Here is a 22,466-nt window from a genome sequence, read left to right as displayed (position 1 = left end):
CTTGTGGGAATGTGTGCACTGCTCTGCATGGGTTCTTTGATTTGTTTAATTTTTCTGTCAAATCTGTGTATGCCAGCTGTTTATCTGAGTGTGTTTGGATGCAGGTGGCATGTAAAATTAGTGAACAGACTTAGTGCCTTGCATGTTTCTATGTTTATTTCTGAGTTATTTTAGGTTTTTGTATGTCCAAGTATAGAATTTATTTCTGTTATTAATTTTGCGATGTGTATAAAACAAAAAAAAATTTTTTTTTTTTATTATTGACTTTTTTATTTACACAGTGCAACCACATTAATTACTCCTGTGATATCATGGAACATGACTTAAAAATAATGCTGTGCTTTCACTTGCAGTTATCCCTCAGTAGTTGCAAAATCTCTTGTTCTCCATAGTGCTAGTTAGCTTTATAATTTAAGTAAGCCCTAGCAGCAGGTTATTTTCTCTGGTTTCAGCTTCTGCTGTATTTTGACAACAATATTGTTTTGCTTTCTTGATTCGGTAGTCATGAATTATTTTTGGTCAAACATTTAGTTTGTATTTCACTTGACAGAAGTATAAGAATTAATAGTATAACATATTTACTGATGAGAAAATATTTATACCTTATACTTAAAACTAAAAAATCAAGAAGTTGGGAAAAAAAATTCTAAAATACAAAATTTTGGATTTACAAAGTTATTCAAGAATTTTTTTTTCTGTTGAGTAGTATTGACATTTCTAAATCTCCCATGGAAAAGCTTTATTAAATATCTGAACTTAGCTATCCTAAAACAGAGAAACATTCTGTACAACTTTAGAATATAGTTTCAAATTTACCAAGAAAGAGGTTACTTTAAATGCTATATTTTGTATAGTTTCTTTATTTTTTTTAATTGTCCAACATCCAGCCCTTATGGCAAAATGTGTCCCGAGTATAAGTTAAACACTGGAAGTATGTCCTTAGTTCTCCTGCTACATAAAGGATTAGTTTGGTATGTTTCAAGTTTAAGTTATTTCTTCACAAAGATGGTATATATTTATTTCCAATGCAAAATTGTGTTTTAAAATTGAGTGTATTGGATACATTTTTTAAAACTGCAGAGTTAGTTCGGGTGCTGTATACTGTAAATGTTTTCATGGTATGGTAAATTCACCTGCAGTCTTTGCCTGTCTGTTTAGTTTTTCCATGTTATCATGTTACAGTTTTGTTTTTGTAAGTGCAAAACACCTACTTATTTTCTTGCAACCACATTATATGCATTGTACTTTTAGCCAAATACACTTTGGTTGTCAGCTCTTACACACACAGCAGCCCCTGTATGTCTTAGTACGTATTAAATCTGTTTGAATATTCAATTTTTTTACAGGAGAGCTTTATTACTCAATGGTTATGTCACTCTTAATATTTTGTCATTGTTGATTCCATGTGTGTCACAACCACAATAAAATACCACAAATTAGTTCCCTTGTTACACTGAGAAAAGCAGACTCAAGACCTTCTGTCCCTCCTCCTCCTCCTCCTCCTCCTTTGCTTGTGTCCTCTATGTGTTAAATATGAAGGCAGCATTTGTAACTCAATTAATTTGAATTTAGAAATCATTGAAGAAACGGCAAACAATCCTTATTTTTGTCCTTAGACTTGTTGAAAAGAAATTTAAAAATAAACCTTCCTCTCAGAGTACTATGATATTGATTAGTTTCCTTCTTTTTAATTTTCTGGCAGTCCTAAATTACAAGTGTTAGGAAATAACTGGGAGATGGGATAATTGAATCTTATGCTTTTGCACATACACATATAGCAAATTGAATAGTAGATGTGACAGCATTCCATAAGTATGCAATGTGTGTTGTGGCCAGTGAGAATACCTCTCATAAAAAAGATCATTATTGTTGGTTTGTTTTACCAAGTGGCAGAGGCTGAATACTCTTGGCAGAAACAGAATATTAGTGAGGTTTGACTGACTGGACAACCTTCCATGATGGGGTTAAATGAAGAATCATAGTTAAAATGTTAACAAAACATCTTTTAATTCCTCTGTTAGAATCTTATAATTTTTCAATAATGTTTTTGTAAAAAGTCAAATTAAGATTGCATATAATAGGTGAGGTGTCTATAGCAACATCCGATGATCTGATTAAAAAGAATCCAAATATTTAGTGAAATATAAAAAAAAAACATAGCAGATGTACCTGGCACTTCTCGGGGCAGAATTAAGTGCAAATGTGGTCATTAAATAAATTCTGTAGAGGAAACCTTTCTGGCCCCAATCCAAAATTTCACTGACTAAATGCATCCACTGCTTTGAGCAACTTAGCATACTTGTGCCAAGTCTCAGAATTGCCAGCAGGGGCATTGAAGGGCTGATATTGAAGTTGACAGCTTTAATAAATCTCACATTAGGGAGAGGGAGCGAGACATTGCATGTCACAATGGATTAGGCTGTCAGTGACAGTGAAAATATGTTAATCTTGAAAAGGCATGAAAAAGTAACACCAAATGAAAAGCTGTTAGCTTATTGCCATACAGCAAAGGGAAGTATTAGATGTTTTCTGAATTTCTTTATATCTTATTTATTTATTTAGAGCTTCCAAATAAAGTATAATCTAATATTACAAAGATAACAGTTGATGATGACGATGACTGTGTAGTTGAGATGAATGATACCACAGGATGGTATGTGGGTTATGTGACAGCACCAAAGTCAACACTTCTACAGCAATGAGACACCATGCATAGAATGTTAACTTTTACCTCGGATAAAGGGCTGACAGCTCAAAGAGGTTGGACAGCATTGACACTGATCGTAACAGCGCATCATCTCCTACTGTGTCTTGACAGTGTCTGGTCTTCCATGATGGGTCCATTTTCTGTTTGGGAGATAATAACCAAGGACTGCTTACATTAACACAACACAAAAGACAGTCCCAACAACCTTGTAAAGAATACAGATGAAAAGGAACCTTCGAAGTTTCTTAAAAAGTTTCAGAGAGGTGTGAAATAGCATAGATTACAGTTTGTGTTTTTTTTTTTACAAACTTTTTATTCTCTCATTCATTTATGTCTATATTCACTTATGCTCAACTGTGCTACCTTTTTACCCTAAACGTCTTTCATGTTTGTAACCAGACTAGTGGCATTTGACCACATTGTTTGGATCCTACTGTCCTATTTCATGGTGGCAAGTTGCATAGTTGTTGCATAGACCAGCATTCTGCCTGTTCTTCCTAGATTCAACATAAATGTTTTTTTTGAGTTTTTATATCATCATGTTTGTGTATTTTAATTTTTTGTCTTATTAAAAGTTCCTATGATTATTTTCTGAAGATTTAGATCTCACAGTTTCTTGGTTTACTTTCATTTTAAACATTCTTTTTATTTTTCATTTGGTGGGTTTAAGGTAACATTTTGTGGATTGGTTAGTAAAATATGTGCTGCTATTGCTACTATGTGTGCAGGGTGACATCATTGGGATTTCTGGTAGACTGAAGTAGCCCTAAAATTCTTCTAGTTAGAAATGCTGGACGTGAAGGTAAAGTATTCCAAGTGGCCTTGATTTTCACTTCTTTCATTTGGTTATGTCTGTCCTTCCAGTTAAGACTCTTGCCCACTCTGACCATTCTTTTATTCAACCAATTTGGCTGTCATCTCAAGTTGCCCAGAACAGATTTCCTGTACATACTATGGGTTATCCTTATCCTTATAGCATGTTGGCCAGTACATTAGAAAGTTTTTTTAATTGCCTCAAAATAATTTTTTCATAGGCAGATGTAACACTGGCTGTCATTGAAGAAACAGATGAATTTGATTCTCTTAAAGCAGTTGATGCTAGACTACAGGTTCTGCTTTCTTCTGAGGACATCTCAGTGGTGTTCAGCCCTGGTTCTTTCTCTGGAGCACTTCAGGTAAGAGCCTTTGAAGCTTATTTTATTTGGTCAATTTTTGTTTTCAATTTTTTTTTTTTTTAAACTCACCCCCGGAACATGCTTTGTAACTCTCGGAAGTAAATGCCAGCAGTTTAGTAAATTCTGTTTACTTTTTAAAACTGTTTCTAGTTTGTGGCTGACATTGCTCTCAGGGCTCGTTTATACTTCACGCTCAGAACATGTACGCGCCTGCATCATGGCTGCCATGCGTTCCCAGCGTTCATTTGATGTGTCCTCTGAGCAGATCCTTAGAAATTACAGCGACGCTTGCGCGAGTTGCAGTACCAGCAAAACGTAGGGGGGCGCAGTGTGATAAAAGTTGGAATGTGACGTCAGAGTCTCTGTTTAGTACAGTATCTACATGTGACAGAAAGCTGCTTTGCGGATCCTACGAGATGGGTGTGCGCGCTCTGCTGTTTGATGAATGGTTCAATGTGATAAATCAAAATGCCGAGATACAAATACATTCGTGGTGCTTTTATATTAAAGAGTTGCATATTCCCAATCGTAATGACACGATACATTTTAAAAGTCTCACATACTGTCTCCTCTGCCATCTTTTTTCTATGGCTTCCTCCGGTCCTGACAGCAGCGGCAAACAGCAATAGATCGCCACAATAAGCACATTAAATGTATGATATTCCAACTCTTTAAACATTTAGAATCCTTAGATTTATATTTGATATCACTTTCATGATGAAATGCATTAAAGTATTTATATTACATTTTACAGATAAATCGGTAATTTCTTTAAATAACTAATACTGTTAATAATTACACACATGGGGGTGACAAGGTGGCAGAGCAGTAGCACTGCTGTCTCGCAGACAGTCACGTTGCTGGTATTCCCTGCCTGGAGTTTACATGTTTTCCTGCTGGGTTTCCTCAGCGTGCTCCGGTTTCCTTCCAAACATATGCAGATTTGGTTACACTAAAATTACGCTAGTATATGTAAGTGCTTGTAGTCACCTTGCGATGGGCAGATGCTTCGTCCAGGGATTTTGTCTGCCTCGTGCCCAATGCTAGCTGAAATGGATACATCCCTGGATTGATGGATTTAATCATTAAACATCCTTTTCCGAGATATTGCGGTATGGTGTTGTGACAGATAGGGGGCACTATCGCTCCCTTGAACCCTTGTCCAATATTCCAGACACCAGATAAAAGTCCAAAAGATGACTTTATTCATAAGCAACAGTGTACAAAGCACCCTCATCCCCACTGTACTAATTCAATAAACACAATACTCTACAATAATCAATCCTCCACACTCCCAGACGCGTTGACACCCTTCCACCCAGCTCAGCTTGCCATCTGGGAGCTCCACAATCCTTTTATAGTCCCTGACCTGGAAGTGTTTCCAATCCTTCAGTCCATGATTCCTTATCACTTCCGGGTCAGATAAAAGTCCTTTTCTTTATCCCGGAAGTACGTCATTTCTGCTGTCGCTTTGTCTATGACGCACTTCCGGGTTATAGGGCACATATGACTCTCTGGGCCTCCCTGCAGCGTCCTCTGTTGGCCCTTGGGGTATCCAGCAGGTTTGTAGGGGAAAACTCGATAGTCCATGATTCCCTGCTGGTATCCGGGGCACCTCCATGCTGCAGGGGAGAGCTCAATCTGGCTGCCTCGGGGTATTGGCCGTGATGACAAGCCGGCCATAGACCACAGTACTCTCCCCCCAGCGAAAAAAACGTGTTTAGAAGCGTTTAGCCCCGCGAGGGTCGTCTTCCTCCAGGAAGGACTTCTGGTCGGACTTTGACTGTGTATTCCCTGGCGAACCTAGGGGGAGTTTCATAACGGTAATCCACTTTATCCCCTGCCCTCCAGGGACAGTTGTGCTAAATATGGCCCGGCCGTCGGCATCCGTAACACTGCCTTTGTCCGCCCGGAATTCTCCCTCTGCGACGCTGGAAACACTCAGGGAACTCTGTCTCTTCCCCTTTTCTCACTGAGGAGGGTTCCCCAGCTGCCTCTGTGCTTTTTACGCCCTTCTCCTTTTTGTGAGGAGACCCCCGCTTTATTTTTGGGATCTCTTGCTTACTATGAGCTTTGTCGACAGTTTGGGTCTCTCTATGAGAGAAAGAGAGCCCCTTTCCTGTCTGCACCCCTTTAGATTTATTAATAACACGGGTCAGGGTCTTTAGGACCGAATAGCTCAGAGAGACAGCTCCATCCAGCTGCTTCAGCTCGATTGGCCCTTCCCTCGACCCTCCTGTAAACGTTCCAGCCTCTCTTGTAGAGCACGCATCTACTTGGCACTCGCTATGGATTAAACGCTGGCCCGTGTCACTCCGCGTCCCTATTTCATTATATAAGTAGGGAGGTTGTTGTCCTAAATGCCGCAAGAATTTATCCACTTCCTGATGTGCGCTTTAGCCGTCTCTCCCAGGTCTCCGACGATCTTTTTAATCGCCGTCGGCATCTGTAAAACACTTCTAACAGGCTCGATCAATTTCTCGAGTTCCTGTACGTTTACTACTATTATTTAATTCGGCCTGGAGGTAGACTTACTTCCTTGTTCGTCTTACCATTCGGCCGGGAGCCAATTAACACGCCTGCTGTAGGCACATGTTCTGACGGGCTTCGTGGAGGTTTCTGGGATTTGGAGTTCTTTATATCGGAGGACCGGGTCGCCTTCCTTCGGCGGACTGCGGTCTGTCTCTATTAATTTGTCGACCGACCGATAAGCCATTTCCCGGCCCTCCTTAACTTCTTGTAGGGTGAGCAGTGCTTCGCTTGCCTCCCCCTCCCCCTTCGGAATGTCCGTCTCCTTGCGGGCAAAGGTAGAAACAACAGGACGTGGACCTTCTCCTTCCCACCATGCACCGGGTTGGATCACGTGTCCCTCGCCGGCACCCGACATGCGCAAGTCTTTTGTATTCCCCACCAGCTCGACTGAGAGTGTACCGCCGTCTTCGGAAGAGTTGCCTGCCTCCCGCAGAGCCTCCGGATGACGTTCTCCGAGGTATGTGCATGGTACTAAATGAGATGTTTTAAAAATATGTTCGTTAAATACGTCGGCACATACTTCGGTGTTTTTATCTTCCTTCGGAGGCTTCTCCCATGCTGCGCAGCCACTCTGTACTATGTCCTGGGTGTCGGCCATAGTGAGTGGATCTCCTCTGCTGGTGCTGCTACTTGGCTTCAGCTTGTTCTTTCCCATGACGGACTTGAGGAACGGGGTTTCAGGCGATGTTGCTGCGTGTTCTGACGCTGCCTTCTTGGGGTTCTTTGTCAACAGACAATTTAAAAATGGGTCCTCTGCCAAAACGACGGCCAGAGAAACCTGCCAGCTACGCCACTGTGACAGATAGGGGGCACTATCGCTCCCTTGAACCCTTGTCCAAGACTCCAGGCACCAGATAAAAGTCCAAATGATGACTTTATTCATAAGCATCAGTGCACAAAACACCCTCCTCTCCACAATACTCATTCAATAAACACAATACAATAATCAATCCTCTACACTCCCAGATTCGTTGCCACCCTTCCACTCAGCTCAGCTCGCCGTCTGGGAGCTCCCATAATCCTTTTATAGTCCCTGACCCAGAAGTGTTTCCAATCCTTCAGTCCATGATTCCTTATCACTTCCGGGTCAGATAAAAAGTCCTTTTCTTAATCCTGGAAGTACGTCACTTCTGCTGTTGCTTTGCCTATGACGCACTTCCAGGTTATAGGGCACATATGACCCTCTGGGCCTCCCTGCAGCGTCCTCTGTTGGCAAAGGGGTATCCAGCAGGTTTGTAGGAGAAAACTCCATAGTCCATGATTCCCTGCTGGTATCTGGGGCACCTCCATGCTGCAGGGAGAGCTCCATCTGTCATTGGAATTTAATGGGTGTTCCAGGCAATTCAGAACACAACGAAGTTGAACCTGTTCTCACCGTGATGATATCTTGCACTGCCACCTGGTGGATTCCTCCAGATTTACGTAAAGTACGTGCACAAATACTGTAGAAACAGTACAACGCTTGCATAGCAGGAGTGTCTGCTGCAGCTTGTGTCACGTCGTGTGAAGTATAACTCCGGTCTAAGTGTACATAAACCAGTGCTGGCACAAAACTAAGGGAAACTTATATTTGTGATTAAACACAATGCTGCCTCCTAGTGGTGGAATCCCCTTCCAATGAAATGACAACCTGCATCACTACTCCTAGCACTTCACTATTTCTCTACACTGTACCATCTTTCTTAGCCATCTTACACCCTATTATTAAGTGCAGAATCCAACATTGTTCTAGAAATTGACAAATAAGAAATGTGTTCAAGAAAAATAACAAAGACAACCTCAACAAGATAATTATTGACAATGAGTGTTCTATTTAGGATAACTCCAGAAAAGATAAGTGGGCAACCCTCAACTAAACTCATAGGCCAAAAAATAGTAAAGTAAAAGTAGATCCAAAACCAAAATTTGCAGACGATTTTACCAGTCTGTGTTTGAGGAACATGCCATTACCTGTAGTGTGACTTTCCACTTATTACCTCTAAATGTCGACGTTTGAGTCAGCAGTCATTTTTTTAATTAGTTTTGAGGTTATTGCCAAAAGACATGGCAGCATTTAAGAAAGAAGTCTGTCTAGGGTGATTCTAGGACTGCATGATATTACCTATGAAAAAAGACTGAAGGAGTTCAATCATATTGGTTTAAGCAAGCAGAGATTAAGAGGGAACATAACAAAAGTGCTTAAAGTTAAGAAGGAAGCTGGCATGGTGAATGGCAGCTGTTATCAACAAGAGCACAGGGAGGCAGAAAATAGCTGGTTAAGGATAAATTTCACACTCCTGTCAGAAAAGGTATCTTCATGCAGACAACCATATATAGGTGGAATAAGTTCTGAAATAGTGTGGCAACTAGTAACAGTAGTACTTTAGGAACATAAAGATCTCTTTTTGTAATAATATTTTTGATTTGTTAAGCGAGAACGGACTGGCAAGGTACAATATATTGCCTGTTCTCACCAGAATTGTTCTTATCAGACCATAATGAGTTACTATGCATTTAATAATTTGATTTTGAAACTGTACACATATAGAGTTGTTTAATTGTAGTGTACCTTCACTACATAAGATGCTGGTTTTGGAAACTGAGGTTAGCTATAGTAAATATCTAATCTGAAAGGAAAAAAGTGGCAGTGTTTATTTTTTCAAAGAACCATTTGAACAGTTCCAAAATATTTTTGTACAACATGTTAGTAAGTCTCAATAGCATATATTTTCCAGAAGTTAAGTGTTTATACAGTACCTGACATTCATATTTTTAATTAGATACTGTTGGCTATTATTAATTGGGTTTGAATGTGCTATGTTTTGCTTAATGCCATTGCTGTGTTTAGTTGTCTGCTGCGCTACATTATTATGTCAAGTCCTGTACTCTGGCTGCAATTTTTGTCTTTCTGATCCAGCAGGAATAACCAAACTACTTTGCGTGATACATTAAAGCACAATGAAAATAAGTTGAATTTTGAAATTACATTAAGGCATAATGAAAATGAATTGTAATTAAAGTTAGTGCTGTAGTTTGATTTAAATAATAAATAAATCTCAGTTAATTGAATGATTCAAATTCATTTCATTTGTATTGAAATTAGCTGATTTTTTTTTTTACATTTTTATTTATTTTAAGAAAATAACCTTGCATACAGTCAAGTCAATCTTATACAACAAATCACTTCATAGTCAAAGTAGAAAAAAATTAACTGCATATTGATAGTAATTTATCATACTTCCATCAAGCATATTAATATATTTTTATAAAGCAGAAATAACTCAGTTGTTAATTTCGCATTAAAACAGTTTTCATAATTGCTTGCCTACACATATTGAATAATTTCAGTTAGTTCATTGAATGGTTTTGTGTAACAAAAGCAATCGGTACCAAACTCCCCCACTGGGGGATGCTATAACATTTGGGAAAAGAAAACCAATAAATAGGGATTGGACTGCTATATTGCAAGACAACATAACGAAAGCACTAACAATTACACAAAATGATTAAATATTTAAAAACTGAAACATAAAAGCTTGATTCACCATTTGTGCACAATCAGTTCTGTTGCAGCTCGTGTTGTGCTTAATTGCATGAGCCACACAACTCAACAGTTATAGCTGCAAAGGGTGTGCCAACTCCATATTAAACACTATGTATTAAGAATGGGATGTCATTAAAATTCATGTGTGTCCTAATACTTTTGGCAATAAAGTGTATATGATTAAATATATCTACCGGGCAGTAGTTGTTTACATTTCTTTAACTTGTGTGCAAATCCAGTTTATATCATACAATGAACATGCTGTAAACAACACTGAAGAACTATACAGTAGTGGTGTTTTTTTTTTTGTTTTTTTTTTTACCGTGTCCTGTTCGGCTGTGAAGCAATCAGAATTGATGTCTGAATGCTGGCGACTAGCCTTACAGTTTTTCTCTCAGGTGGAGCGTTACAGCTTCTGCTGACGTCACGCCTGATACCAAAACTTTATTAAAAAATATTTTCAGATGTTTTTAAGATTCTAACTGGACACGGAGACAAAAGTGAAAGAAAAAGAAGAGAGAGAAGGAAGAGATGGAGGTAAAGGGGGAAGGGGGGGTTTTCGTATAGAATAAACAATAAATGAACCAGAATCCGCTTCTAGACCTGCAGAAAGGGGGGGAAACACAAGACAAAAACATTGCTGCATCAGCTACATGAAGATATATAAAAGTAAAATGTTTGCTGACAATCATACAGTAATTATTACTAAGGCATTTAGGGCCACCACAACCTTAGATCATGTGCTGAAGATGTCCAAGTCATACTTATGAAATCACCATGTGAGCACCTGTGTGCGTACGCATGCTTGTATGTGTAAGGTTTCTCTATAGGAGCATCCAATAGTGAGTGTGAAGGGCCACAGACCTGCCCCCAAAAACGTGCGGAAGATGGAGGGAGTTCCAAGCCCAGAGATCCAGAGGTCACCCCAGAGCGCGGAGACCCCAGGGAGGCCGTCACCAGAGAAGCCCCAACCCCCACTCGAGAGGTGCAGAGGATCACCCGGGGGCCACAACCAGCAGCCGGCAGAGTCCCGGGAGATATCAACGGCAAGCCCTCAGGCCTGCCCGCAGCCGCTCACCCCCGAGTCGGCCGGGCCCGGAACCCAGCAGCCCGGGACCCAAGGGCGACCCACCCCGCCGAGGACCCAACAGAGCCCAGGGAACCAGATCCCACCAGGCAGCCCCGGGAGCGACCAGACAGATGCTTAAGGCAGGGGGAGGGTAGGCAAAGATGTTGTAGTATTGCCAGATGTCCCAGGAGAGGGGAGGAGTCCAAAACCCCACCTGACATATACAGTCACACACAAACACAGTCATACACTCCCTCCCTCATGCTCTCACATACACATACAACCCAAGACTTACAAGGATGTACGCCAGACACCCATTCACACTCCCCATACACACCCTACTAACTCTGGTCCGGTGCTGCCGTACCTGAGGTACAGCCATTCCTGGACGCCAGAGCTAGCCCCGTTCCACAGGGGTAATAGTGAGCAGGCACCCCCGTCCAACGCAGAGCAAAGCATCCCACCACTCCAGACCACAGGCAGACGGCCGGCTCCCACTCCTAGCCTCCAGCCCCGGGCAGCTAACTGAGAACAGAGGTGTAATGAGACCTCTAGTCTCCCTCCGCCTGCTCTAATGTAGTGTTGATAAGGTGCATTTTGTGGTTGGGGGGGTGCGGGCAGTGCCGGCACCATGTGGCCTACACCAGCTGATGCCAACACACAGCCCACTTCCCCCCCAAAACTCTCCGTGACTAGGTGCAGTTTAAAATTGCAAGTGGACACCGGCACTCGGAGTGAGGCTGAAATTTCCCCCCACCGGATGCCGTTGAGTGTGCCCACTCCCAAGGCCCTAAGTGTGCATTTGTGTGGAATGTTGTTTGTGGAAGTGTTTAATGTGCAAATAAAATTGGGGGGTAGTCTGGGATCCATACCCACACCCCAAGGCCCTATGTGCATGTTTGTGTGATGATGTGAAGGAGCAGGAGGAGGGAAATGTCTGAGGATGGGGAGGAACGGCTGAGGGGCCTGAGCCCTTCAGGGAGCCAGCTCCCCTACTGGCCCCAATAGGCACCTCCGTTCCCAAAATCCACCCGGGGCACGGAGGCCCCAGCCCATCTAGCCATGGCCGAAGCAGCAGCATCACAGAGCCCCACGGAGTCTGAGGCCACCAACCCACACCACCCCAGCAGAATATTTACTCCCATCCCCACATTTACTCAACATTCAGATTAAGTAAGACATAAGACACCCAGGTAAAGCTGGATCTTCCCTCCCGGACATCCCCCTCCCCATGGTGGAACTGCCGCATGTTCCTGCCCTCTTCCCGGCAGCGTACATGCCAGGACCCAATCCCCAAGGCCCCACCCATATCCCCATCCGGGGACGGCCGCCCCCATACCCTAAGCCACCAGGCCCACACCCAGACCAACCCAGGGGCATTGCAGCCACTAGGCAGCGACCCACAGCCACCGTCAAGACCCCCCTAAGGCCCCACACACAACCACCAGAAGCCCACCCCCGGAGGTAACCCAAGCACCACCAGAGTCGGGCAGCAGCCCCCCAGCCCAAGACCCCCCTAGTGAACCCACCCCAGGGATCCTCCAGATACTCCAAGCTCAGACTCTCCACCACATCAACCACAGCATCCCGCAGGACCATATCAATGACCCTCCATCATCGCTATGTGATGGAACCGATCAAAGGAGCCCAGAGAGATTGATTTGAAGTGGAGGCAGAGGCTGTCTCAAGTGTAATATGATCCAATAAAAGATTTCTATACTGGTTAATGCAAAGATTATCTTTGTTTTTCCAGTTTATGAGGATAGTTTTCTTAGCGATGCATATGGCAGTGAGAACCACGTGAACCAAATTTGTTTCAATCGGGACATCCTCTAGGTTCCCCAGCAAGCAAAATGAGGGGGAAGTTGGGATATCACATTTCAGACACTTTGACAGGTCTTCACATACTCTATACCAGAATCCCTGAACAGGTGGACATGACCACAGTGCGTGGATATAACTGTCAGGAATGTTGTCTGTGCAGTGTGTGCAGGTGTCAGATGGCACAAATCCCATCCTGAACATCCGATGACCTGTATAGTGTACTCTGTGTAGAATTTTGTATTGAATTAGTTGTAAATTGGGGTTTCTGATCGTTTTAAAAGTTTTTAAACAAGTTTGGGACCAGAAAGTCTGATCAAAGCTAACTAATAGATCCTCCTCCCATTTGCCTATAGGAATTGCTATTGTATCATCTATTTTGGTCAATGTTTTATATACTTTAGACAGTAATTTGGGGTGTTTGAGATTACAGAAGTCTAATACCCTTGATGGTGTTTGTAATTCTACTTTATTAAGCTTAAATTTTTCTTTAACTACTGATTTAATTTGGAGATATTCTAAAAATCTATTCTTGTCTATCCCAAATTGTGAGACTATTCTGTTAAATGGAATGAAATCCAATCCTTCAAATATGTGTTCCATGTATAGAATTCCTTTACTTTTCCAGTATGGGAGGTTCATCATTTTATTGTTTTGCAATATGTCAGGATTATTCCAGATGGGTGTGCTTCTGCATGGAATTAGTGAAGACTCTGTCATTTTTAGATATTCCCACCATGCTGTCAGTGAGGTACTGATATTAATACTTTTAAAGCTTTCATGCTTTCTTATTTTTGAGCTAATAAACGGTAGGTCCGAAAGCTCTATAGTATTGCAAAGTGTCTGTTCTACATCTAACCAGGACTCATCCAGCGGGTTATGTTGTAACCATCTTGGTATATATTGGAGCCTGTTGGTGTTTGTTTTTAACTGGCTTTGCATTTATTTGCCAGAATGGTCACTAGTGGCATTCTAGTTTCATCAGTGCCATGTTCAGGACTGCTGTTTCTGCCAGTTTAGTTCTCTCTTTCTCAAACAGGCGTTATCTATGATTTTAGGTTTCTCTGTACCTGGTGGTAGGCTGCTGGCGACTTAAATAAAGTAGAACACACTGAGCAATCTATAGATGTGAATATGTACAGTGTATGGATTTACAGTTTTTAAGTCATTGAAGTTTTTAGCCTTTAGAAAGGTAATAAATGTGGAAAGGTAATGCTAATTAAACCAAGACAGGGTTATTTTTCAGAAAACTACAATAAAAAATAGATTCTGAAAATGCCACGTTACAATTTTTTTTCCACTCTAAATTCTGAGGTACATATGTGCTAAAACCTGTGTGTCAAGGAAATTTTCAACATAACTTTGCATTTTTATGAGAAATAAATGGAGGAAGCAAAGAGCTGATGCAAGACTGCCAAGCATTTATTTCAGTTTTTATTTAAATTCCTAGGTTTAGAAAATGGCTCTCAAGTGAATCATCAGAGGGGGGGATGCAGTTTGCTGGAAAAGTCAGATGCTAGCTAATATGTTATGAACTCCTGTTCTGTTCAGGAAAGACTTGACTTCATTTGAGCTTACTGAGAATAGGAGAATAATGACTATTTTCACTAGCTCTGAAACACTGAATAGAATGCTTCATTTGATAAGATATATTAATACATTTTCCTTTGGCATCAGAGCAAAGTGTCTGAAAAAGTTTTGAGATGGAATATAACTAAGATTTAGTGTAGACTGTCTGTCAAGTAATTCATCTGTTTGCTTCTTCTTTGATAAGTTTGTATGGAGTTGGAGTCAGTCCCAGTAGTATTAGATCTTGGGTGGTGATCAACTCTGCCTTCAGTCCACTGCAGGGCACATCCTTTTTTTGCAGACATCTCAGTTAACCTAATGCACACTTACTTGGAATGAGGATGTAGGTTGAAGCCAATGTGATGAACATACAAATTCCATACAGATAGTGACTGGACTGGGAATTGCAGCTTTTGCATTAAAACCAACACCTGAATTTGAATTGCCACACGGGTGTTTGTGCGTGTATACAGGGTGGCGCAGGGAAATGGGAAGTATTCATTTGACGTTCAATGCACAAATAAACACATTACAAAATAAATTTAATAATGAAATATATTATACAGGAAATGCAACTAATGATGGTAATCAATATTCATTCAATAATCATTTTATGTTTTGAAGAAAACATCATGAAGTTGTTGTCCATTTCTCCGTACACATTCTGAAAGCCTGTTGTGGATATTCTGCATTGCTTGACATAACATGTCAAGAGGAAAGTCAGCGATTTCCTCTCCAATTCTCCTTTTTAGTTCAGCAATGGTTGCAGGATGTGTGTGGTACACTTGGCTTTTAAAATGTCCCCAAAGAAAAAAAATCACAAACCGTAAGATCTGGGTCTCTCTGAGGCCATGAAATGTCACCGTTGCATGAAATGATGCGCCTTCTAAACAATAGTTAAATAGCTGCCATTGATTGTTAAGCAGTATGTGAAGTTGCTCCACCTGGGGACTTTTTTTATTTTAAAGGCTGAACCAGTTTCTTCGAAGTTAAGCACCCATGTTGTTATCATAAATTCTCATTGCGCTCCACTCCACTACTCCATTATAACTAATGGCAAGGGGTTCTAAACAAGGGCACATTGGTCCCAAACAATTGCCGACACCCCAGGGTCACCAACACCTAATTACAAAATTTTACCATTTTCCCTGCACAACCACATGTGTGTATGTGTGTGTGTGTGTAATAAACATACATATATATATACTGTGTATATGTATGTATGTATATATATATATATATATATATATATATATAAAAACACGAGAAAGTGGCCCACCTCCAATTGATCCCATGACGTTGCAAAGAAAGTACATGAACATGCTGAAATGGGCACAGAGATGTATTGACGCACAAGGAGATCACTTTCAGCATCTTCTGTAAATGTGATCAATTTAATCATTTTTCTCTTCAACATGTAAAATACAGTTGTCTCAGTGGAGGCGGCCTACTTTTTTTGTGGGCCACCATATATATATATATAATAGTGAAATAAACACTAAAGAGCACAGGTTGAGCTGCAGATATTATTATACCAAATACTTAAAGCATGGTTCACATATTTTTGCCAGGCACAGATATGTAATAATGGATAATTTGTCTTAATAAATGACCAAGTATTATATTTTTGTCTCATTTGTTTACCTGGGTTCTCCACAAATCTGATTATATTTAAAGTCATATTTATTCAGGAATATGAAAAATTCTGAAGGGTTTAGGTGACACTTAACAGGAGGAGCAGAAGGAGAGAAAGGGCATTCACTTATTTAGTAATTGTGGTGTTGTTGGTTGTGCATACTTGGAGAGGTATTTTGGGGTAATGAAAGTCCATTATTTGAACCCAGGTGACATTGCATCTGAGGTTCGAGGCTCTGTGGCATTCCCCTTGTGGTTACTATATATTGTGAAAGATTCAGCCCAGATCACAGATAGACACAGGACACCCAAGTCCAAAAGCACATGTTTATTTCTTTTCTTCTACTCACACAGTGCACCAAAACAGACACAATAACTCAGTCCTTTACTTTACTTTCCTTCTTCTCTGCCGCCCTCACTCCTCCACTCGCAAGCTCCGTCCTCTGCCTCACGACTCCAGCTTTCCGAATGGAGTGAGGTGGCCTCTTTTATGTTGAACTTTCTGGTGTGGCGGAAGTGCTGCCATCCAGGGCTCCAAGATCATCCAAGCACCCTTTGATGATTTGGCCACGGACCTCAACCGGGTTGAGCCTCCAAGCTCTAAATCCATGGTCCCGATGTAATCTGGGTGACTGCCCTCTTGCTTCCCGGGGAAGATATTGCCCCTCTCCAGGGGTATCATGCATAAACGATGCATACGCACAGAAATGTTGCCTAAGAACGTTTACACGTTCAAATATCGATGTATAAAACCTACACTTGGCGTAAAGCCACGCACATTTCCACGGTACCTCATACCCTGTCGTACGCAAGTTCTCCGCTCGTGGCTTTATAAATACACTGAAACTAACCGCATATTGTTTATTAGTGTAATGCATCTGATTGTAATTAACTTGTAACAATATAATGGTCTAGGGAATAGCCATAGTATTCCAAATACCATAACTGCTTTAGCGTTGTTACTCTTTTTTCTTCTTTCAGTGCTCCCGTTAGGTGTTGCCACAGCGGATCATCTTTTTCCATATTACTCTCACTGCACCACTTGGAGTATTTATATCACTGTATCTGAGTGGGGAATCACAGCAGCAGCTGATCGGAAAGAGAATTATCGGTATACAGCATCAAGCACATGCTGCCTCAGCCATGCCAAAATGCTTCAGAGACTTTCCTGTACGGACCTCGCGGTTCAGAAACAGTTTCATCCCAAGAACTTTAAACAATCAATCAGTCCATCAAGTGCTCCTTGCAGAACTGTTTGTACTTACAAGTACAATCACCTCACTGTAAACTTGCACTACAGTTCTAATATTGCACAACCTGTGCCACTTTATAAAGCGCATATTTACATATGATGACGATATCATTTTTAAGATGAAATGCAGCAAAATATGTTGATTATATTATATAGATAAAAGTTTAACTTCATTTAAATAATCTATATTGTTAATAATTAAACATGTGAGGCCATAGTTCTGCAGCGCTAGCTAGTTCACGGATTGATCCTACCTTGTGCTGTATTCTTTCTGGGGCTGACGCGACACTGGAAGGATAGATCGATAGAATAATTAAACATGTACTACAAAGATATTTCAATGTTCCTTAAAAGTTTTGAAGAATCGTCGTTGTAAGCTTACAGATGGCTTAATGTCTATTACAGAGCTGATTGTGTGGCGATTGTGTATTTGGAGAAAGAAAAATAAGGACAGGAATTTGAGATTAGTATGTTTGAAAGAGACAGTACTGCTACAATAATTTCATTGAAGGTTGCACACAATCACGCACCATGTTCCCCTGTTTAATGACATGCTTTAACTCCTATCACCATGAAAAAGAGATCACATATACATCTCAGTATTTTAATTATTCAGAGAGCTGTAATATCATGAATGTAATGTATTTTGTGTCCAATCGGAGAAAGAGAAAGCATGTAGTGTTTCACACACACAGAGCAAAAGATCAAATACAAAACAAAGCATTTAACGTGCTGCTTTGGGGATGGGATTTGAGAAACTAGTAAATTAAACGATTTTAAGATGAAGTATATGATGTTCTACTTTAATGACAAAATAAACTATGTGATTAAAGTGGAAATTTCGAGATTGAAGTGAACATTTTGTGCTTTTTTCCTACTGTGTGCCTTTTTTTTCTCTGTACCCTAATAAGCTTTCATATGACACTCAGATGGTGGGCTACGTCTCGCCTTTTGACGGCAACTTTGATATGTGACAACTTCTTTTTTATGTCAGGCACTATGCGACTTTGTGAACTTGAGCTTTCAAGTTTCTCCAACACACTATGTCACTCGATCAACTTCCTTTTGTTGATTATACCACTACCTAAACCAACAAATAGTACGTTTTTCTTTGTCTCCACTTGGTATTCACTGATATTCTTATATTTTCCCTCTTGCTTTTGCCATTGCCTTTTCACAGATTTTTCTGTGCGTAAGCACATTTCGGCTTTTGTGCCTACGTCATGTTATAGTGCAAATTCTACGCACCGCGTTATGCATGAGGCCCCTTGTCCTTCCCTTCCTCATGTGTTCTAGTGGGGCAAGGTCCCCGGTTGCCTGCCACAATATACAGTATATATATTCATTTAGAAAGTATTCAAAATCATGGCAAAATCATTTAAATTCATTTTTATCCCACAATAAATCAACACTCAGTACCTAGTTGACAGTTGAAATTTGTCTCATGCATCCCATTCTATAGATTATCATTGAGGTTACGGCTTCAACATATAGTAATGAATAAAAAAAATAAAACACTGTAGCACTTTTGGCTCTGGTTGTGCAATGAGTGCACACACACCAAATTTCCTTAAGAACACAAAAGGTTTCAAATTAACTGAACTTGCAGTGTGGCTTATGTATTCAGAATCACATTAAGCCAACTGGATGGTATTGAAGTTTTGGATTTTTTTTCTTTTCTGTTAAAGAGATTGTTTACTGTTAAAGAATGATGTAAATATCTGACCATCACAGAAGAATATGTTGCACCATCATGACTTCATTAGTTTCTTTGCAGTAATGTTTGAAATTTACTTAGCTCAATGAGTATGGTTGTCATATATTTAGGAAATGTCCAGACTATTTTTCCTTTGCAGCAAAACAAGTTAATTCATATGTGTGTGAAACTCTGGTCTTCTTTGCTATTGAATACTCTGAGATTATTTTTACTGAAATTTTCTATCTTTGTGCGTCATCATGGTTATTTTTTTCTGTTGGGAAATCTTTTACCAGTTCAGATTCTTTGGCACATTTGCTTGCAGCCTACACACTGTTGTTGGCTGCTCCATGTTATATTCTGTTGGAAGTGTGCTGTTTTTTCTGTATGCCATCTGCCATTTTCCAAATGGTTTCACAATTATATGTAGTAGTGATGCGATTACCACAATGTACTTGGCTTAATGATGTAATCAAGTAATTGATGAAAGTGATCCATTGCCAATATTATTAATAATTGATAATTATCAATTTTAATGATTAGTTGTTGCTTCCCTAGTAGAGATATTTCTAAACTGTTCTTCCCGTGGTCAGTATGCACGATTGCACATGTATCAAGGCAGAGATGTAGGGGTGGCTAGAAACTGAATGTTACAAAGAGCACAGTGGCATCGATAATTCTTAGATGAAAAAACCTGGAATATTCATGACTTTTAATAGAGCCTACCACCCGACTAAACTGAGAAGCAAAGAAGGGTCTTGGTAGGAAAGGTGACTAAGAACTGATGGTTACTATGAATGAGGCAGAGAACCTGTGTGGAGATGCGAGAAACTTCCAGATGGAAAACCATCACTGCAACTCTAACTAATCTGGGTTATCTAACAAAGTGGCCAGACAGAAGCCTCTCCTCAGTTTAAAAAAAAAACACATGGAAGCTTGCTTGAAGTTTTGCAATATGCCACCTAAAGAATTCTCGGATTGTAGAGAAACCAGTTTAGCCTCAATTGTAAGGATTATGTTGGAAGGATACCAGGTACCGCTTATAACCTGCACAATACCATTCCAGCAATTAAGCATGGAGGTAACAGCATCATGTTGTGGGGTTGTTTTAAGTGACAGCAACTTGGAGACTAGACAGAGTTGAGGAAAAGCTGAACAGAACAAAGCACAGATATACAGTATCTTTAATGAACACCTGCTCTAGTGCACTCTGGACCTCAGATGGGAGATATTTACCTTCTAACAGGACAATGACCCAATGCACAAAGCAAAGACAACACAGAAGTGCCTTAGGAACAATGCTGAGGGGGATTCTCGAGTGGCACAGCCAGAGCTTGGACTTGAACCTAATTGAACATCTCTAGATAGACATGAAAAGTGTTGCCCACTGATGGTCTCCATCCAACCTGACAGAGCCTGAATTGATCTGCAGAGAAGAATGGTAGACAATGACTAATTCTACATGTGGGAAGCTTGTTGTGTCTGACTCAAAAAGACTACAGGCCAGAATGGCTGCCAAAGGGGCTTCAATGAGGTATTGAGTAAAGTGTCTGAATATTTGTGTCAATAGGATTTTCCATTTATTTTTAATAAATGTACAAACATTTCTAAAATCCTATTTTTTGTCCTTCTGGGGGTATTCAGTGTTGCTTGATGGATTGGGAAGTAGTTTAAAATGATTTTAGCACATGGCTGCAACATATGTGGAAAAAATGTGAAAAAGAGATGGCATCAGAGTACTTTCTGACGGCACTGTATTATAATATTGTTAGTATAATATTGTGCAGTGTTTCGGTCTTGTTTTCACAGGATTTTCACAGCATGATGGGAATCAATGGAATAATCATACTTTCTTGAGCATGTACTAACCACCATCTCTTGGATCATTACAGATTATGTGACTGGTCACAGTGTGATGCTTCTAATCCATCACTAAGGATTTCATTAAAAAAAAACAAAAAAAACTCCTTTTACAAATTGAATTTAAACTTTCCCTAAAGTTCAGATTGCAGTTATAATCTTATGCTTGCATTCTATGGTACATGATCATACTTGCGGAGTTTCCTTATTATTTTACGTCATGCTTTCTTTTGAATATTGCAGCTTACCTTGATTGCACAGCAACTTTAACTCAATTTTTTTCAGCTAGTTAAAAGTTCACCCTCCCACTCTTATTTTATTAATCCTTGGAATATTTAGTAGGTCAACATAAGATCTTAATGCACACTCTAGTATATAAGTAAGCAAGGCCTTTGCCATATAAGGCTTTATATGTAAAAGGAGGATTTTGAAATCAACCCCAGTCTTAACTGGAAGCCAGTTCAAGGACTTGAGAACTTGAGTTATGTGGTTGCAATTTCTTGCAACAGCATTTTGATTCAAGTAAAAGCTGCATATTGATCAGCCAGCAAATAATGTGTTGCAGTAGTCAATCCTACTAAAACCACTACTGCTTTGTTGTGGTTAATCGAGGTGAAGCTCATTTTGCACTGAAATCCACATTAGTTACAGTATGTTGTGTTGGTATTTAGTCCAAAATTGCTCTTAATTAAATTTTTTACATCTGACCCCTCATCTATTATGCCGTCCATAAAATGAATTGATATAATATTTTAGATGTCTTAGCAAATGATAGAGATACACAAGCAGAACCAGATGGGTTGTAGCAAAGTTCAACACGCTAAATAAGTAAATTTGCATATCTGTGTTGAGAGGGAAAAATGAAAACTCATTCACTTATATGGCCATAGCCAGAAATCCTCTATTATTATTCCCAAGTAAGACATTCAATTATTTTTAAGCAAATTTCAGATCAGAGCCTTGCTTTTTAACTATAAGCATGCACAGTGCCAGAATAGGGCTTAGATAAGCCTGCATCCACCCACTTTGCTCATTGGCACCCCCCATTTCATAGCTTTGCATTTTTTTTTGTTTGCTTATATATGAGAATTGCATTGTATTGTTTAGGTTTACTTTACAGTAGTGGTATGCTGAGTTGGTAACATCACTTGAAGAGAGGCAAACCAAATCAACAAGTTAATTAAAAGGGCAGGCTCAGTTATGTGACATACTCTGGGACCACCTGGAGGTAGTAGAAGAGAAGAGAATGAAAACAAAATTGAGTGCCATTATGAACAATGCTGCACATCCTCTCTCTGTCACACTAACACTGAGGACTTTCAGCCAACTAATCATTCATCTGAAGTTTGTGAAGAAACACTAAGGGCCAGTTTATATTTCATGCTCAGACTGAGTAAATGCATTGCAGTACCAGCAAATAGTCGGGGGTGCAGTGTGATCAAGTTGGAATGTGAAGTCAGAGTCTGTTTACTATTTACATGTGACAGAATACTGCTTTGTGGATCCTATAGGATTGATGTGCGTGATTCAATGTTTGATGCATGGTTCGATGTGGTGAAGAAAAATGCTGACATGCAAATGAATTCGTGGTACTTTTATATTCAAGCATTGCATACTCCCCATTGTA

The 22,466-nt window shown here is 40.1% G+C and overlaps 1 protein-coding gene across 3 annotated transcripts in view; it reads left to right on the top strand.

The window, feature by feature from the left end:
- Positions 1–22,466, top strand: part of fsip1 (fibrous sheath interacting protein 1) — a 450,012-nt gene that overhangs the window by 88,618 nt on the left and 338,928 nt on the right. For all 3 annotated transcript variants that reach the window (XM_039742012.1, XM_039742010.1, XM_039742011.1), the window contains one exon: positions 3,742–3,882. In XM_039742012.1, the coding sequence (XP_039597946.1) occupies positions 3,742–3,882 (141 nt within the window). The remainder of the gene's footprint in view (positions 1–3,741; positions 3,883–22,466) is intronic.

This window comes from Polypterus senegalus, chromosome 18, assembly GCF_016835505.1.
Source record: "Polypterus senegalus isolate Bchr_013 chromosome 18, ASM1683550v1, whole genome shotgun sequence".
Classification (NCBI taxonomy): Eukaryota; Metazoa; Chordata; class Cladistia; order Polypteriformes; family Polypteridae; genus Polypterus; species Polypterus senegalus.
This window is presented reverse-complemented; position numbering and strand designations above follow the sequence as displayed.